This window comes from Lineus longissimus, chromosome 2 (genome assembly GCF_910592395.1).
Source record: "Lineus longissimus chromosome 2, tnLinLong1.2, whole genome shotgun sequence".
Lineage (NCBI taxonomy): Eukaryota > Metazoa > Nemertea > Pilidiophora > Heteronemertea > Lineidae > Lineus > Lineus longissimus.
The window spans coordinates 20,126,710-20,146,460 of NC_088309.1; the positions used below are offsets into that span (position 1 = coordinate 20,126,710).

Genomic DNA, 19,751 nt, shown 5'->3' on the forward strand with positions numbered 1-19,751 from the left:
ACTGCCAGCACTTTTGCCTCCGTAAATTGACGCGCGTTTTCTGGAAGCTGGGCAGTGTCAGTCAGTGAGGGTCAAGATTCAATCCACTAGAAGCTGTACACTTGTAGTGGGGCGGGCTGGGCCAGGTCCGTCTAACACTGAGCTCATGATGACTCCCTCCCCCAGCAAGGGCGGCGCCGTGGCTCTTCTTCATGACTATTTGCCTTGGAGTCCGAGTCTATAGCTGACACCTAGATAAGAGATGCTTTTGACGGTAACAGGTGGGAAAATGAACCCTGCACGCCCTGTGATGTCAGCCAACTGTTCTAAAAAGTGATGACAGTGTGCCTCGCCAATCATGGTTCAGCGCCAATGGGTTATTTTGCAATACCAGGACTCCAGCCAGGGATTTCCATTTGCTCTAATGAGCTAAACTCTGCATGGTTGCAGCGGAATAGGCCTCATCCCTTCCTTCCCAGAGTCAGAACGCAGTGGACTGTCCTGCACATGGAGGGAATTCCTGCTACCTTTCGTCAAATCAGCAATGCAAAATATGGATACATGATCGATGTATTCCTTGGTAGAGGCAATACTGACCAGCCTCTATGTGGTGGCAGAGTCATAATGAAACAAAACTAGCAACTGAATGAGTTATGCTAAATTTTATTTCCTCATCCATCAGCAATTGTATAAAGCATGCACCAGCAAGTAGCTGTTTCCACCAACATGGATGGCAAGGTATTCTGCCAATACTAAATAAATAGTAATAAATGATGTTATAAGCAGCAAATAAGATGGAAGCACTCTGTTACACGTATGCTTGAAAAACCTGATTAAATGACACTAGATTTGTATGATTTCTTCAAGTAGTATTCTGAAGTGATTGAAAAGCTTCTGCATGCATATTCACTATCAAAGACTAGTCATTAACCTGTGAATTACTGTTAAGTTGGTCAGGGGCCATCATGACATGTATTCCCATTACATTGCCGGGGCTACTACCATCCGAAAAATCATGATGGCTCCTGGCTGAGTTTACAGTAGATTATGAAGGTCTGATGGCACTGTTGCAACTTTCTAGATGTCAGCGTCTATTTGTGGCTTTTGACATTCCAATACAAAGCAAACATTGTGGCACCTTCTTAACCCTTCCCCAACCAAACTAGAAGGCTTGGGAACAAGCGTACAGCAACATGCAAAGAACTGCATCAGGACTATGGTGATGATTAAACAACTAGTCACCTCATAACTGCAGTTTCTTGGATTACAATGGACAACATATCTTCACAATGTTCACATGCAAATTATGGTATCAGAGTTCACAATTATGGAAGATTTTCGTACCCCTCACGAACATCACAAAATAAACCAGGTGTTGTAACAGGTGTAGCATCATGTTTGTAATGACCTTATCTATTACAATGCAGCATAAGTTGGGACAGCTCCGAATTGAGTTTACAGTACAGAAAAACAAATGATCTGCATCAGTATCAAGAAGCTACTACAAACCACCAAATTTTCGCAGCTGTTTCATTTTTGCGAATAACCCGGATTCATGAAAATTAAAATATTTTTTTCATTCTCCAACTGTCATGTACATGTAGTTTACTTTATCCCCATAACGCTCTCAGGCCTAACATATCCTTCAGTGTATAATCGCAATATCGGTACATATACTTTAAATACTAAAGACACTTACTCAAAGTACCTTATAAGCAAATGGCACTTGTATGTAACATCGAAAGCAAATTCCTAGCTCAGTGACTGGTTGTTCAAAACAAGATATGTAAACAATGCTGGCTTTAACTCAACTTGACATTATTTCTTTCAATTAACTCCAGTAGACTTAATGCTAAGTTGAGTTAATGTCATCATTAAACACGAAATCTGCTTTGACCAACCGGCCCAGGTTGACAAAAAAACTCCTTGCAACTTGAAGTTAACAGCACGGATGGCATATTTTTTCACTCCAAATGTAATTTTTTGAACTAGCACTTTCACATATAGCTCTTTTAACGATAAAAATAATTCAAAAATCTCCTATTAGTCTGTCATGTTGTCTATGGCCTCTTATTGATCTATCACAGTGAACCTAACATCACTACTAGTATTTAAAGGGACAACTTGGGCTTGAAATATCTGGGTTTTTCATACAAAAATGGCTTCCAGCAGGACCGCAACTTCCCCAAACAGGATCATTGAAAAATAATTAAACTGTAACTGAATAAACAATGCATTGGAGCACGACGTAACTGCTTGCCTGAAATTCACAAGCCATGTCCAAAACTAGCTCGCATCATTAACTGGCGAAAATCATTATTAGAGATCAATATTAGTGTGATACCGGTCCTACATGTGACAGCAAATGGCGACAAGTGAGGGTATTGTCCTCCTGGCCAGGTGAATCCCACGCCAAAGTTGTCCCTTAAAGATGTCTACCACATTTGGTCCCATATGTATTTCTCCTTAGTGGATTTCATAACTTTCACAACACAATGCCCCAAATTCTTTTCTCAAAATCTCAGTTTTAAAAGACTATTGCAACCTAAAGGCCAGCATTAGAATAGCATGTTTCTACCCGAGAAGAGCTATGCCTATAGAAATGCATGAGAATGCAGGCTCAAGGCATTTGACCACAGACTCTAACTATCTACTGTTTTTATCATGGAATCAGCACTCCATTGATAGAGTATGTGTCTTTATAAATGTCCAACTGCAATTGGTTTTCGAATACATTTTCAAAAGTTTGTGCCCTTAAATCTCAGTAACAATGCACATTTCAGACCCAATTTGGCCCAGGTTATGAAACATACATTCAAGAACTACACATGCAAATTGCATCTAAATCCATAAGTTAGGTCAGATATATTCTACGTGAAAAAGAAAAAGCTGTCTCTGCTCTGAATTACACAAATTATTAAAGGATGTTGCCATCTTAGATTCCGATTAGCCTTTCATACTCTACTGTCGGCCTATAAGCTTCAATCTATCTCTTTCTTAGTTACCACAATAAGTTCCCTAACTTCCTGATAGTTCAGCAGATTATCTTTGAAAATAAGCATTGTCAAAAAAGGAAATCAAGAACATGTAGAGTCCAAATTGCGCATTGAGAGGAATGTTCAAGATGTAAGGCATAGAAAAATACATCAATGACAATTCTTAAGCATTAGACATGCATGAGCAAATAACTTTCAAAACTTCCCACCCAAAGCTTTTTATAAAGTATTTACAAATTGAGCAGACAAGGAAGGGAGGGTTAAACTCACACGACACATAGAATATCTTTCATTAGCTACGTTATCCAAAGAGTTGTACCGGTACTTAGGCCACATCAATATAATACCGTACCTTGGATAGCTGACAGACCTATTTCCCCAATGTGAAAAAAAACTGTTTTCATAACAGAAATTGACCACTACCTAGGTCAAATGTTGACACAACATGAAACATATAACAAAAAACTAGTCTTGCTGGAGTTTCGCTGGTCAAATCATCTGTGATGTGTTACAAAGTCAAATATGCTGACACAGTCTTGTTCACAATATATTGCGTATTTAACAGTCTTGGGAGGTTTTTATTTTCATTTTTACCCCTGTCTCCCAAAAAGAAGAATTTCCCTCCTCACCTCCTCAGGAATTAAACTGGTGTGGCTTCAGTGCAAAAATTCATACATAAGAAGAAAAATGCCAATCAGCATCCTGGTAAACAAAATGATGTAGGCAACATCAGGGATTCTTGAATATACGTCTAGAATAATTGTGTACCGGTACATTGCTTTTCAATATCTCTCCCAACAGGGCCCGGTAGTTCAAAACAATATTTTGTCCCTAAGGCTGGTGTTGACTTAACTTGGCTTAACTGAAGGAGATAACATCAAGTTAATTCAATGCCAGCGTTAGTGTCAACATTGTTTTGATCTATTATGCCCTCAAAAGTCGTCAATATAACTTGATGTTATATTTCTGAATATTTTCACAGACTACTCTTTTATTTCTAACGTGTGAACCCATCCTTATTGAGAACCCCCCTGGGTATCACACAACCCATTCGTTGTATTAACACTGAAAAGAGTTAGGATCAATTTACACACATTTTTGGTGTTTGGCAATGCTTAGAAATGGAAGTTTATTTTGACACACCCTGTGTATAAATATAAGAATTCGTCTTTCACTTTAAAGAATGGTAAATAGATCGAAAAGGAAGTGATATATTCTCTGTACTCCTTACTTGTGCAAACACCCCACAGTGAAGTTAATTTAATCACCATGAAGAAAAAGTGCTACCTTATTTTTCCATGACAGATACAGGCGCATGTCAAACTAATAGCCATAGATCGTGATCTTATAACAGACACTTTTCATATCTCAGACTTTCTCTCCAAGGGGCCTACGATTCCTTTCACACCCCCATCAAGCACACACATGTACAGAAACATTAGAACACACACATTCAAAATATTAAGTTTTCTCATATGCAAGGTAGGGTGCATGAGTAACATGGCTAGAGTCAGCACAGTTTGAATCGCTGCCAAGCATAAAATATACTACACGTAATTCAGTGTCAAATTATGTTTTTGTTCACTTGAATAGGCAACAAAATATCACAGTTTTTTATTCTCTCAATATCTTGAGAAGTCATGGTCCTCTAAACGAAGCTCCAAGAAGTATAATAAGATTCCCGACTGGTCGAACACATCCCGCGTTCCCATTGAGAGCAAATCCTCCGGCGTGGCGGCCACATCATTGAAAGCAGGTCTGAGCAGCGTCGGGCCAAAGATCGTGGCCAGGTTCTTCACCGACATTTTGTTCTTATCTTCATTTTTGCTGACACTGAAAAAACAAAGGAGAGACTATTGGTTTAAGAGGAATCGTTCATTCTCATAAACACCCCAACATGGGAAGTTTCCAAAAGATCTCCCTCAACTCTCATTGGAGTTTGACAATAGGAATGATCCCTGGGTTAAGAGGAACCATTTCATACCAAAGACAATGCGATCAATGGCGGACTAACAAAAGGGTAGCCATGTCAATGTACCCCAAAAACGAATCCCGGTGAAAACCCAGACAGGATAATTCTCAGTTCAGATAAGGATTGCAAGTAGATAGATGTACAGGAGAACCTCTCTTACAAATGCTGTCCTGAATTAAGAGGTGTCCTCATTACAGAGGCCAAATTCAACTCAAATGACCAAATATGAGACAAAATGCAGTGTCATTGATAGATAGGGTGTCCTTGATACAGAGGTGTCCGCTTGGGTAGGTTTCATCGTGTATTGTGCTTACCGTAAGAGATGGTCAATAATGAACAAGATGCATCGGTGGTTTGGTTCGGGAAGTGACTTGAACAACGTCAGCATACACCTCTCCTTAGAAACAGGGTCAATCAAGCCTAAACCATCCACAAATCGCCGGTATAACTTATCAGTGAAGAGGGCCTCTGGTAGCTCCCTGAAGTAGAGCTTTAATAGTCCGGTCACAGCATGAATATCTGCCTGAACTAGCTCATCGACTGCCACCTTGCTACCTGAAAAACCAACAGAATCTTAATAAATGTTATCTCCTAATCAATTTCGTTCATGATTTTGAAATTTCTACTAGTACAACCTTGTGACTGACAGAAGTTTTCCAGAGAGGTTTCCCAATTGCTGAGGTCGCATTGAATGGAAATGATCCATCTGGGACCTACAGGTACATATCTGAAGAGATATGCTGTCAAGGTATGCCCCAATGTCTATGAACTCCCACAGTTCCTGTATCTATTGACTGACACAATTCCTTGACTTGCCCAGAGTAAGTTATAGAACATCCAAAGACTACTTAACTTAACAGAGATTCAGAAACAAGCAAGTAACTTACTTTTCTCAAACAGTTTCTTCAACCGTTGTATTTCTGAAGAGACTCCCGAGACACGGTATATCCCCACATCATCAAGGCCCCTCTTCTCAACCGCAGCAACACATGCTGTCACTATTGTGGGAAATTGGCTCCCTTCTCTCCTGCAATGAAAGAAGGTAAATCATGTTATAGCCATTTCAAGTTTCTAGATAGCACTCTCAGTGGCAGCTGCTACTAAGCATATCAAGACAGACCCTGATCATTAAAAAGTGCTGTATAAAAGCCTCTGTTATTATTTATATAATCAAAACTCTACTGCTTATATCTGTTTATGTGGCTTTTGCAGCTGCCATTTTACAAGTATGTTGCCATAATGTCGTGAATTGCTGTGTTACTGCGATATAACATGTAGTTTTAGCCTTGCTTGACTTCAGGGTTATTTCCTGTCAAGAAATGTGCCAGCAGAATTGCCAACAGCAGCTAAAATATTCGATAACCTCCTGATGATAAATATACTCACATCAAAACAGTTTCCAATTTGACTCCAAACACTCCAGTATTCATCCTCGACTGGACTCGCTTCATAGTTTGTTCCCGGCTCACATGTTGTACCGAAAGAAGAATGGATGTTTCTCCCATGGACAAGGTGACCTCCTGGAACTCCTTCTTGAGCCAGTTCTGGTTCAATTCCAGCGCACACTTGCCCAGCAAGCAATCACTCTCCGACATCTGCTTGTAGCAAAGCACGCGCAATGTCTGAGAGCCATCAAGTGAAATCTCAAAAGTCTGTGAAAATAAAGTTCATTATCTTTAAATTTCTTTATCTTCTATAAGGACAAGCCTTCTGAAAAAGGGAGGCCGAAACTTGTATCAGTAAAGTCTATAAAATCAGTGTTCTACTTCTGAATTCCCCATTATAAACTTCTCAACATTTTTAGGAATTCGGTTTCTATCAATAGTAATGGCCACAAATCAGCATGAAAGCCACTGTTTTGCTTGGAAGAACACATACTAATTGAAATTAATGGAAGTGGAGCTATTCTTCTGCAAATAAACCACAGGTGCAGTCAAAGAATGTATTACCTCGTTCCATTTTGGTTCAATGGAGTTGCAGATGAGGTTGGTCTTGGCCTGCATGGAGAAGTTACCATAGGAATCCACCTCCAGGGAGCAGAACGTATCGACCGGGGATACCAGGCCCATCAGCTTCTTGACAGTCACATTGAGCATCCCATGCATGATCTCCTCATCCTGGGCATGCCTCATCAGCAACGTGCCAAGGACATTCACTCGAGGAATCTGGAAAAAAAGCCGAACAAATCAATATGAATTTGACTGTAGTTAATTTTATGTGAGTTTCGTAATGCATTTCCTCAGAAATGCACAGGCTATAGCATTGACAGAGCAGCTCATCCGAGTGCTACCAAAAGGTTTTGAGCAGCCCATCTACCATAAGGTTTCATGATAGACCTGGTTTCAATTGGTACATGTCAGTCAGATGATATACCTCTACCATATTGATATTAGACTATAAATTCAACTTTAACTCTGTCAAGTCCACTGTAATAAACCAAATGTATTTACCTGTCTACAAGAATTGACTAACGATTGCACATCAAACACACTCAAGTTTGGCACTTTTGGGTCTGGAAATAGAAAACATATGATACATGAAAAAGAAAATGAAGTGACCAACCATGTAGACAAAGATAGTCTGAAACCTGCTTGGTAAGAGGGAAGACCTGTAACCAAATTAATGTAAAGGACAGAGTCTATTTGCAAAAACTTTATTGGCTCCAATTGGCCCCAATGGCTCCAAATAGTAACAGAACTTCAGCATGGAAAGGCACTGTCATTTCAACTGACCTTTAAGCAAGCTGTATGAATTTAGAACAGCCCAGCACATAGAATTTCCATTTTAAAATGGTTTTTAAGGGTTTTTACAAGAAGGTTTTCACCAACCTTTAGACTGCACGGATCGAATCGCCTCTCTCCACTCATCCCTCTCATAATCTGAAGACATCAACAATGAATACACCTTGTTCTGTTTGTAGTGAATTCTGAACACAAGTTTGGGGGAGGCGAGGATGAGAGCAGCTTGCTGGAAAGTAGAAGAGAAAAAATTTGAAGAAATTGGAGTGGTTTTTCCAGTTTAGCTTAGCTATAGACTGTCTTCAGTGCACTGTGTTCTGCAGCTAGCCAACTCCTAGATGTGGACTGTATGGTGAAATAGAAATTCACCGCCCCTTTCAAATTAAAGCATTGAAGTGGTACATGGTGAAATTTATATTATATGACGAATACTACGGTATGAACCCACTAAATTGTACGCTCTTCAGGAACTGATTCTTTTTATTCTCTTAAATACTTACCTGTTCGACAAGCTTTTTCCTGATCTTTTCCACCGATTTACCACTGAGACCCCCAAAGAAAGCCTTATCCTTGGAGATGTCTTCTTTCTGCAGCTCCTTCTTTAGGTCATATTTCAGGACGCTGACACGCTTCTTCAGCTGATCGACCTCAAGTTTTCGTTTCTTCTCGAATTCTTGCTCGTCTACAAAGGTAAATAGACACATTTAGAAAAGTGATAAAAACAACTAAATCTTCACTCATATAGTCATATTTACCATGTATACTAGTATGCTTGGGGTGCAGTGGGCTTTCAAGACACAACTGATAGGACCAAGCCTGACTACATAAGAATAAGTACATGTATGGGTAAGTTTTGAAATTTCTTTCCAAACTAAACTTAATCATTGATAAGGAGTCCATATTCTATTACCATAACTGTTGATGGTTTTCAAAATTTAAGGTGTGCCCGAGGTCTGCAATTTGTTGCCACTTGAGTACATGGATATCAAAATTAGTGAAATCCCAAGAAATGGAAATTTCGAAAGAAATAACGAGGAACAGCACTGCATGGAGAAGCTTGGGGAGAAACCGCTGCATAAAATGACAAGTATCACGCAATCTTGAAAACAGTTCAAAAATACCAAGCAAGAAATATCATTCAGTAAGTCACGAAGGACCAAACTCAACTCAAAAGTGACTTGAGAGAGGGCCAATGTTCAGCAACGGCTGACTAACCTCAACCTATAATTAAAGGCAACTGCACCATAACTTCCCCAAATTAACAAAATTAGAATTAGAAAGGTCAGCAGTATAAAATCATAGAGGTTAGGATCTTGGACAGACAACTTGTGTTAGGATTGAGGGTTTTATTAGCCACTGATGACAATACAGAGTTAGGTTCATCAACTGCCCAACTTCAAAAAAGCGTATTTGAAGTTGTGACAAGGATTTGAATCCTAAGAATCATTCAACATGTTCATCACTGACTAGAGTCCAGGGCCCAGTTGCTGAATGGCTTTAGAGACAAATGCCAGCGTCAGCTCAACTAATCGTCATCTCTTTAGTAAATTTAATTTACAAGAGTAGTGTTAACATCGATGCAGCCACCAGGCCCAGAGTTACAATACATAGGACTCTTTTTCTCAGGCCCAGAAAGTGTACGGCAAAAAACGTTGATTTCTACATCAACATTTTATGTTACAGCGTACAGAGACTGCGACTTCCTCCCCCTAGTGTTCCTTTTGTTTCGTTGTGAAAAGGCTGAAAATGTTGAACTGAGTCTTATGGATGGAACTCCACCAACAAAAACAGCATGCAGGGTTAATGTTGTCAGAGATTATTGATAGGTAAATTAAATACTTGAAACGGACTACCTTTCATAGTAGGGGAAATAAATGGTACCGTAGGCATCCACAATGCTGCACTGTTTCGCCACTGCCGGATCATATCAGTGTTGGGTTCTTTTGAAAAGATAATTATGAGTCAATACTTTGAAATCTCATGCTCAGAGGGATCAGAGCTACATGACTATCTATTTTGTTGGCATTATTGGTTCCATATTTCAGGAGAGAACTTTTCAATCCCCAGTCTAAGATTATGAGAAGAATCATATGTTTCTAAAGGGTGCTGCAGACTGGTGATTATTGCACTGATAATTGCAATATTTATTTCTGCGATGAGTGATAAAAAGGTAGCTAGACTAATCAAAAGACTATGGGAAAAATAAGTCATCAATGATGCGACTTGTGATGATATCAAATAGGTTTGATATTATTCTTGCACATCACAGTCAAATATCAAAAGATTCTTCTTTGATAAACCTGCAATGACCAGGTCAACGATAAGGTGACTGCAAGATGGCATGCCCAGTGAGACAGTTCCAAAGAGGACACACTTGTGATGGAAGGAACTTGCAATCACACATGATTAAAGACACACAGTGAATTGAGTAAATTTTAAACCGGAACCACAGTGAGGTAGACACGGCCTTGAAGTTAATACACAAACAAATTAGATGTCAATTAAAAGGAAGCAATGATTAGGGATAGGTGTTCCTAGTGGTGTTCACGAATTCTCCTCACCACGCCTGTAATCCATCCAATACTTCAGCACCTTTCGGGAGACAAGCTTCAGATCCACTTGAAAAGGTCAGTGAAAAATGATATAAGAAACATGGAGAATGCAATGCAGATCAGAGCCTCGTAGCAAAGGACACGCGATATGAGAATGATTCCTTTCTAGGGTGATCCTACCAAGAGTTTCAGTGTTAGAACACATTATGGGTATAAAAGCTTTCAAGGAAATACTAACTGAATGTACTGAAGAATGATGAGATGGCCTATCACACACTGTCATACAAGTGACCACAACCTGATGCTCTTATCCAAAATAAAACCTACTTCCTTTTTCCAAGTTGTAAAATCTGTACGATGCAGTACTGTTAATCAGGGCAGAGGCGGTACATGTCCTTTATTTTTGTATTTTTTTTATTCAAAATTTTTTTATTGAAAATTTATTGAAAATTTAATGCCGAAGTTAACGCTGATATGTACCTAATGCTATTTGATCCACCCAAACATGATAAACGAGATAAATAAGATTTAACGCTAGTGTACTGCTGATGCTGATCAAGAAACTGACCCCAGGAAGAACGAAGCAGAGAAAAAACAATCTCCCATTATACCAATCACTGAAGTTCATATTAGTAGAAAATACTTAAAGCAGCATGCTGTACATGCAATGACAATGATTTCATTTTGAATTCACCTAGCAATGTGCTGTTAATAAAGCTGCTTACTTCATTCAATCTTGAATTCTCAAGGGGACTGACATTCATTCTGTTGGCATGCATCTATTAGTTGAAGTGAAAACATATTTTGGGCATGACAGATTTTTAAACGACTCACTTTTCTCCAGTTCCAGAAATACATTGTATACTCCTTTAATGCATACTTTAAGTTTGATAAGCCAAGTATTCTCCAATAAAGTGTTGATGTATAAAGACAGACAAGTTCGTCTTTCTAGCGGGGTTCCAGAGAGAAATGAAGCGAGTGCATTAGTTTTGCCTCAAAGTAATTTTGTCATGCTCCCTGAGATACCATTAGTTTTTAGGCATGATATTTACAGCATTTCAAAACACCTAGCACTGAGTTCGCCTTGAATTCAGTATGGCACTAAAACTGTATGAAATGATATATGAACATTTCCCATTTATAAGCATCCACAGGACCACCAAAAAAGACCGGAAATAAAGCCATAACTCTAAAAACTACTAACAAATTCAGAGAAAAAATACCTCCAACCATGAAAAGCCTTCCAACCCTTTTGACAAAAACATTTAGGCACACACTGGATATTTCTACAGGGTGCAAATTAAGCCCAATTTGGGATTTAAGGTTGGGAAGGCATCAAGGCTACAAATTTGGGGGATATAGGGTAAAACCCGCCGAAATAAACGAATAGATTATTACAGGTTTCCTCAGATTCAGAACCTCCCTTTCCTGACAGCGCGGAATTAGATCGACTGCGAACGGACGACGATCTCCCTCTGAAGACACTCAGAGATTTACATATATCGACTGAAAAAAATTGTGAGAGTAGACCATAACCTTGAAGAAAATTTACAAAGCTGCAATGTTATAGGTGGCCCGCGTGAGATTTCTGTAGCTGCGCTCTTTTTGCCGCTAATAAAGTTACGTTGGGGTCCTCGGTGCATCAAGAATAGATTACGCTGAAAAATCTAATATATATCTAATATAATATGTACATTTCACAATGATCCTCAGATAATGACAGTATGATAATGATGATGAAGACAAGGATGCTCGTCGAAATGAATTAAACTTTCAACTAACCTTCAGCATGTATGAAGTCGTCCAACTTAATACAAGGAACAGGAATGAACCACTTGACTTCAAAGCCGAACTTGCTGCCCATCTTGGGTTTCGTACAGACAATAACATCATTGAAGAGGAAGACATGTCTTAGCTTGCGATTGCCTTGGACCTGTTCCACTATCAGACTGTTCTTGACCAGGTGACGATCGCAGGACTGCGAGAAAAGAAATCAGAATGATAAATAACCAACAGCAATGAATGACATTGTATACCACTACTTGTTCTTCTGCTTCTCTAGCATTTGCTCCGCATTCGAATATGCTGTCCTCCAGGGAGTATTCCTCCTCCAACTTGGGATGAGTGTTCCTGCATGCCATTATGGTTAGGCATCAACTGAATTCCTTTGCCTGGTGACTCCATCTTCAGTCAGAGGTAGAGTCCACATCGTAAGCTACTGATGTTTCTCAATCGGGGGGGGGGGTCTTTGGCTTGCCCTGGAAGACACCAGGAACAAGGAACTGGCAACCGGCAGTTGATCTATAACAAATATACTTACCTCAACTTTACCATCATTGGTTGGGTCAACCAGATTCTCTATGTTATGATAGGACAGCTTCAGAGCACTTTCTAACACTGGCCTATCAGGATGACTGAGAGGCGTCCACTGCACCAAATCTTCTAGCACCAAACAATTCCTCTGGATTCTCAGTACAGGTTTGTGGAGAAGTTCTGAAATGCCATAAACATTACGTGTAAGCTAAACGCTTTCTTTTCTCTAGTTGAACTCCAGCTTTTCCTTAATATGACAATGACAGCAGACAAAAGCCTTTTAAAAGTGTAGTTTTATGCTTTAGGGCCAGGCTGCTAGTCGACCTCGGCAGTAACGTTGACATTAAGTCCTTCAAGGCCACTTTTGCAAATGAAATTTACTGGAAGAGATAACACTCAGGTGAGCTACTGCAGACATTGATCTCCGACACCCATTATTAAGCAAAACGGCCCTGGATTTGACTTACGTTCCAAACTTTCTGATCCTTGTATGCCCTTGCCCTTGATTGACTTGGCAAGGTCATTGAACTGCTCATTATCCTGGGAACACTTCTGCACGGTAGCTACTGCCTTCTTGTAATTGAGCAAGTATTCCTTATATACTTCAAATTGTTGGACAACCTGTGAGGAGGGGCATTTATTAGCAAAAATCGAATTTCAGAGGGTCTTCGACTGCCAAGCTTTTGAATTTGAAATGTTTACTTCTGAAACTTGATAACAGCCAAACAGCCCAAGTCCAAGAGCGTGCAATCACTTTTTAAAAATTATCACTTCAAGACATGAAAATAAAGATTGTTTGGTTTTTTTGAAAATACATGTACATGAATATCAAACACTTACCAATTCCTTGAAAAGGTTAGCAACCTGAGAATCAGCATTCCATTTTCCCACCAGTGGCTGTAACTGGTCATAAAATGCTTCGTGTATATCATAAATCTCTGGTAAGCGGAAGAATATAACTGAGATGTCTTCTATTGGAAGCACAGGTTGGGAAGTTTTCTCAGCAGCTTGGAGTGACTTCATATACTGGAAGAGCAAAGGAGCCGAGTTTTGTAACTAAAGTCAGTAATGGAAGGAAGTTTGTATCACCACAATTTGTATTTTGTACCAATTATGGCAAAATACAGATTCACAGGTTGTCCTTATAGAGAGGTGTCCGCTAAAGGAAGTCCCACTGTTCTTTTTACACTTCAAAGGAGGAGGAGTGGAACTTACTGGTGATCCGGCACCAATATGTAGTTCAAAGCTCCAGTGAAACAAATGTTACAGAAGGGACATTCAGACCTTATTACTTCAATAACATACTTTTAATGGAAAAGTGACATACTTTTAAAGGAAATGTCACATACTTTTTATGGAAAAGTGACATACTTTTAATGGAAAAGTCACATACTTTTAGTGGAAAAGTGACATACTTTTAATGGAAAAGTACACTAACCTGGCGTAAGATACCCAAGCAGTCGAGATAGAGTTTCTCACTCTCTAGGATGCTGGTGATGACCCACTTTCTCATCTGAAGCTGCTCTGTGTCCGCATCACTCTTCCCTGATGGAGACTAAAATGTAACATCAAAGGATGACATTCTCCGAATTCAAAAAGCTTTACAGAGAGAAAGACGAAAACTCAACAGAAAAGACAGTCTCCATAAATTGACTTCTTACATATGTTTTTCAGGGAACATGGACAATGACTTTATCCAACTGCTTCTGACAAATGTGGATTGGGACCCACTGCACAGTTACAGTTTGATGTCCCAGCTCCACACGTACAACTTCCCACCAATCTGAGAAAGCAGCAGAAGAAGCTGCAGAGAATGGGTTTGAAGCAAGACAGTACAACCAAACTACTTTCAAGAACCAATAAAACAGGATGTTCATCACGAGCAGAAATATTTCATCCATTTCTGAAGCTATCTTGAAGGACAAATGTATCATGAAGAAAGTTTGGCATGTTTGAAGGCAACTTCAAGTCAGTTATTTACACTTTTTCCATTCCCCATCAAGCATGAAAAGGTAATCCAGTTTTCAAGTATTCCATCGGTCAAATTTTCCAGTGCATTCTATCAGTCTGATGGTTCTCAAACATCAGAACTCTACAACAACATTTAGGATAGCTGATGGCATAATATGAGAATTTTGGCAATAAAAGGGTCATATTAGATACAAATAATGGAACAAACATGCAATAAAGTATTTTGAATGGTTAGCAATTGCATAATATGAGAAAACGAGGCATATTCACCCGTGTCAAGGTTTTTGCCGAGATATTTTGCAGCTCTTCAATTGCGTCTAACACAGGAGAAACCCGTCCATTGAAGGTCGATGTCATTCGTTTTGGTTTGTTTTTAGACTTGTCTGCGTAGGACTTGCAAGGGTCGGCGAATGCTCTATAATCCGGTAGTGTTTATATTGGTATATATAGTATATTTTTAGTGCTAAATATAGATCACTGTGTTGTCCAGTGTGGGTGTTCCCACTCATACAGATTCTCTCAGTCACATTGCCAAAATATCATAGCGCAAAGTCAGTTTCTGCTTTCCCTCAAAAACTCACAGTCACACTCAGTTTACGACAGTCTATAAATCACCTAATATGTCTTGTATGATCTCTATGCCCTTGTTTAACCATGGCTAGGAATCCGATAATTAGTAGTCAAAAGTTGCCAAAATATGCTAGTCTTGTTATGACGTCAGTTTTTGTTTTACCCTCTATACTAATAGCTGCACTCAGTTTACATCAGCATTATGTCTTCTCTGATGGCTATGAAATCACTATTTCTTCACAGTGAATCACTTTTTTGTTTCAGACCGCTCTGACTGACGTCACAAGTCCTTTTTTTCTATACCTCACGATGAATTGAATGACGTTGGGTCAATGTTTAAGGGCACCCACTCACTTGATCTCCGTACATAATGATCAGGTCAACCATCCTGTCATCTGATTGGATAATGACGGAGAAATATTTTACAAAATAACCGATCAGCCAAAAATAACACCTCTCGTCACAAAATCAATATTAAACTCTGACTGATATCGCAACCAGGTCAAGATGATCAGCAATCTGAATTCAGCCTACTCAGCTACTGTACTGTGAAATTATCAAGGGCAGTATTCATTACTCTGATATGCAGCTCATACCATCAGTCATAACAATATGACTTCATCCTGACATATTGGCATATTTAGGCCTATACAAACACAGAGTGAGTGGGCTACTGCAAGTCCAACTACTTCTGTCTTTCAGAGGCTTAGTAGTGGATATTCGTACATCTTCAGAAAACGGGAATTCCCAACAGCAAATCTATAGACAAGTGCCGAACAACTTCACCACCGAGACCCTTTTTCATCATTATGATTAAGACCCTTTAGGTGATGCTTTGAAATAATCTCTGTCATGTCAACAAAAATTACAATCTGATCAACAAAGAACCAAAATCAGTCTTATTGTATTGTATTCTGTATCACACTGTTTGTCTCATAATGAAATCAAGATTTCCCAGAAGCTATTTGACCTAAGTATGATACTGCCTTGCCCTGTACCAGAGGCTAAATGTCAAATAATACATTTCATATGTTGGCTAGAATGTACATTCACAGTACAAAGGTGCATTGTTATGGTTTGTGAAATAAAGAGTAATGCCCTAATTTTGTCAGTATATGTCATATCCAGAATGCCTCGGGAATAGGCATAATGAATAGGAAAGACAAATACCCATGGCAATTACTGACAGAGTAACATGGTTGATGTTAACTCTTTCAAATCTAGGAAAAATTTTAGGCAAAATATCCACAATTGTAATTTACAATTCATTGGCAAATGGTGTATATTCAGGGTGACCTCAGTCAGAGTCTGTTCTGATTGTATTTTTCATGTTTCTGGCCAGGGGAAAATTTCTGTTGGAAAAACCAGGTGGCGCCACCAATATGAGTCCGAGATAGTAACCCACCTGTCAAAAGGCCTACAACATCTGATATTCCTACATCCCTCTTGCATTTCCTTGACATTCACAGCTTTCTATATCCAAACCACAGCAACCTTCACAGTGAGACAAAAAAATTGCTCAACTGCAAAACTATTACCTCTTCTCCATCTCTCTCATCCTGACTTGTATAAGACCTCTGCGTCCATCCGGGTCGCTCTACATCTAGGTAGGAATGCCCAGGTACTGGACTAGCGGCACGATGTTCAGGAACGCCTTCTTCAGGAGGCACGCCAAGGAACACACTGTCAGAGCCGATGCTAAAATGACCTGCAAAACAATTGAGCAACTGAAAAAATTCATGACCCAACAAGGTAAGGTTTGGTTGTTTTTTAGAAAGAATTCCTTTAGTGACACCATGGTCAGGGAGTACTGTCCTCCTGAGTCATTCCCCCGTGTACCATGAACGTTTTCAGACCAACTTATGAACTAACGTTGATTAATGATTTTCAGCATGACAGAAGACAACAGCCAAAATTAAAAAATAACCAGGAAGGGGATGTATCACTTTCAATTTGACAGTAACATTCGAAATTACTTCTTGGATGTATTGTATGATCATTCTTCCATTAAGTACCACATCACATGATTTTTCAAACACACAAAAATAATATACAACCAAGGAAGTAGACAATGACAGAGATGACATTATGTGGTCTCTGACCAAGATTTAGACTTTTATTCATTCTTGGTTAACTCAATGTCTCAATGCCAATGGAAACATCATAGTTGAGGCAATGTTTTGTCTGGCATTCTTTCTCAGCCAGTTTTAGTATCAACAATACAAGATAGTACGGAAGGTCTATTTTCATTCACTGGCAGGTAATAATTGTACAAAGTTACATTTACTGAAGGAAAAATTGTTTAAGCTTGGCATGTCTCGAGGCTTTACAAAATACTTCTTTCAAAGAAGTCTTTAGTTTAAACAGATGATGACATATCTTTTTAAGTTTCGATAAGAAAATTGTCAAAAAGAAGATCAATTGCTATTTCCTAGAAAGAATAGAAGATGCTATTTGACCGAGAAATAAGTCATCGCAATGAAATATCACCATATAACATTTGCCTCAGTTTGATTAGAGACACGGTCTCATGAATAAACTTGCAAACCGATATCCTCACCTGTCTGTGTTGGAGATCTCCCCCCTGGACCGGCAGGGGTTGCATCTATACTCAAACGTTGATGAATCGTCCTTTTCACCTTTCTCTCCAGAGTACTGAGGCGAAACTTGACCGCTTTTTCTTCTCGTAGCTTTCTCATCTCGTGTTTACGCTCCAGGATATCTCGTGGGTCCGCATAGATGCTCTCCTCGATCTCAGTAGCATCGGACGACATTTGAATCAGCGGAGGCTTCATGCGAACGAGGTTGTAATAAATGCGATCATCGTCATCACTAGATGAATCCCCCAGCAGATCATTGGTCACATCCAAAACATTGTCATAATCACCATCATCGTCATCACTTGATAATGACGCCAATTCCGCCCGATCATAGTACTCATCTTTTGAAACGCTTGTCCCACCTCCGTCATTCGGATTAGTTTTACCCATTTGTCGAAGAACTTCATCAATGTCTTCATAATCATAAGCAACACGACTGGCTTGGCTGCTCTTGCCTGGTAACTGAATACCAGGTGAATTGTTCTCTTTACGAAAAATCTCAACTTCTTCATAGTTGTGTTGGCGTTGCCATGGTCGCATTGGAACTTTGATACCACGTGAGGGGTCCTTTTTGTCCTTATCCAACCTCTCTAAAGTTCTTTTATTCTCATCAATATCAATTTCAACATAAGACTTATTTGTAAAGCTGCTTGGTCGAGCCTCATCAGGCTTTTTTAATCCTTCTTTCTTATCGAATATTGCAGCGAGTTCTTGATACATCCCAGCTGAGTCAGATGGTGATTTCCCTACTCTGCTATTAACTGGAAGATGGTCAGGTTTAACGGCAAGAAGATTTTCTTGGCTCCCTCGTCTCTCTGACAAAGGTTTGGGAGAACTTCTGTTATCCAAGTCTTCATTGCTACCCTTTTTAAAAGTAGAACAAGGCCCTCTAGACCCTCTCTTTAAAGAACTCGGTAAGTCCTTTGCCCGAGGAATATCATCAAGCCCTTGACTGCCACGACGTTCACCCTGTTGTGCAAGCAATGGATGATCTCGACCAATTTTAGAGCCTTGTCTGTCAGCAGTTGACTTTGGCGACGATTTTGGCGATACTTTTGGCGACGCTTGAGGAGCATCTAACTTTTCTCGACTGTGACTTCTACTTCGTGGAGGAGGAGGAGATGGCGAATCAGAAGTTGTTTTACCATTTGCTGAGGCTTCACCCATACTCTCAAGGAGCTGATCCATCTTTTTCGTACGTCTTGGTTTTGGTGGCACAAGCGGATGATCAGAATTTGTTTGTTGCACTGGCGCATGGCGTTTGGACACTTCAGGGCTTTTTGCTGCATTCATCGATGCCGATCGAGATGGAATCGAAACAGCGTTATTAGAACGGTTAGTAAATGACGCGCTTGGAGCATGTTTGGGTTTGAAAATTTTTTCTTTGTTCTTGCGATAGCCTTCCGGCGATTTTGAATATTTATCATCTTCATCTGATCGCTCACTGTCATTACTCTTTGAACGCCAATGCTCCACATTCTGGACGAGGGGACGTCCTCGAATAAGCTTCGGCCTTGCACTACCGTCATCAGGAACATTCAAATGGTTTTCTTTTTCACCATTTATGGTAGACTGTCTCTCTTTCAGAACACCTTTTAGATATTCCAGCACAAATTTTTCCTTGGCTAACTCATCAGTCAGTCGTTTCACGTATTCTTCTCTTTGACAGATGGCACTTTCAACATCTGTCAAAGAACAGCCATCTTGCTTTCTTGGGGAAGCCTTTCTGAACACTTCCAAATCTGGGGCCGTTTCTTGTGGGAATTGCTCATACCAAGCCCTCGAAAAAGATTCTACCGAATCCATACTTCTTAATATTCATGACACACACATAGATTTCATTTCTGCCCTTTGAAATAAGGAAATATCAACTAAAAATTGGATCGGTTTACAACACGGAAGTGAAATGGTGCATGTTTTCACAACGCCTCGATATCACCTTCATGACGTCATTTGAGGTGTTTCCCATTATTGGTCATGTGCGTAAACAAATTACAGTATTCAGCGCCACCGCGCACGTGGGATTGATCTCCAATGGTGGGAAGTTTAAAAGTCCAAGG

At 39.6% G+C, this 19,751-nt stretch overlaps 1 protein-coding gene across 3 annotated transcripts; it reads right to left on the minus strand.

The window, feature by feature from the left end:
* Nucleotides 1-626: 626 nt before the first annotated feature.
* LOC135482769 (active breakpoint cluster region-related protein-like) lies at nt 627-19,617 on the minus strand. 3 transcript variants are annotated; one of them, XM_064763120.1, is made up of 16 exons: nt 17,652-19,617; nt 16,630-16,799; nt 13,989-14,105; nt 13,391-13,576; nt 13,018-13,171; nt 12,558-12,730; nt 12,020-12,215; nt 9,539-9,625; nt 8,186-8,367; nt 7,776-7,914; nt 7,398-7,459; nt 6,897-7,112; nt 6,334-6,599; nt 5,835-5,974; nt 5,262-5,502; nt 627-4,808 (listed from the first exon to the last, which is right to left on the minus strand). In XM_064763120.1, the coding sequence occupies exons 1-16, from the start codon at nt 19,495-19,497 to the stop codon at nt 4,598-4,600; spliced, it is 4,386 nt and encodes a 1,461-aa protein (XP_064619190.1). In that variant the 5' UTR covers nt 19,498-19,617; the 3' UTR covers nt 627-4,597. The 3 variants fall into 3 exon arrangements, with proteins under 3 accessions (XP_064619190.1, XP_064619189.1, XP_064619191.1); XM_064763119.1 differs by lacking the exon at nt 9,539-9,625 and adding an exon at nt 11,636-11,743; XM_064763121.1 differs by lacking the exon at nt 9,539-9,625.
* Between the last annotated feature and the right edge of the window lie 134 nt (nt 19,618-19,751).

Bases quoted from the DNA above. Each gene is read 5' to 3' on its own strand.
- LOC135482769 (XM_064763119.1), bottom strand. From the start codon at position 19,497: ATGGATTCGGTAGAATCTTTTTCGAGGGCTTGGTATGAGCAATTCCCA. The intron at 8,368-11,635 runs GTAATAATCTAT...TTACCTTTGTAG, and splicing joins TTCTGAATCTGAGGAAACCT to ACGAGCAAGAATTCGAGAAG. The intron at 6,600-6,896 runs GTAATACATTCT...TTATTTTCACAG, and splicing joins TTGAACCAAAATGGAACGAG to ACTTTTGAGATTTCACTTGA.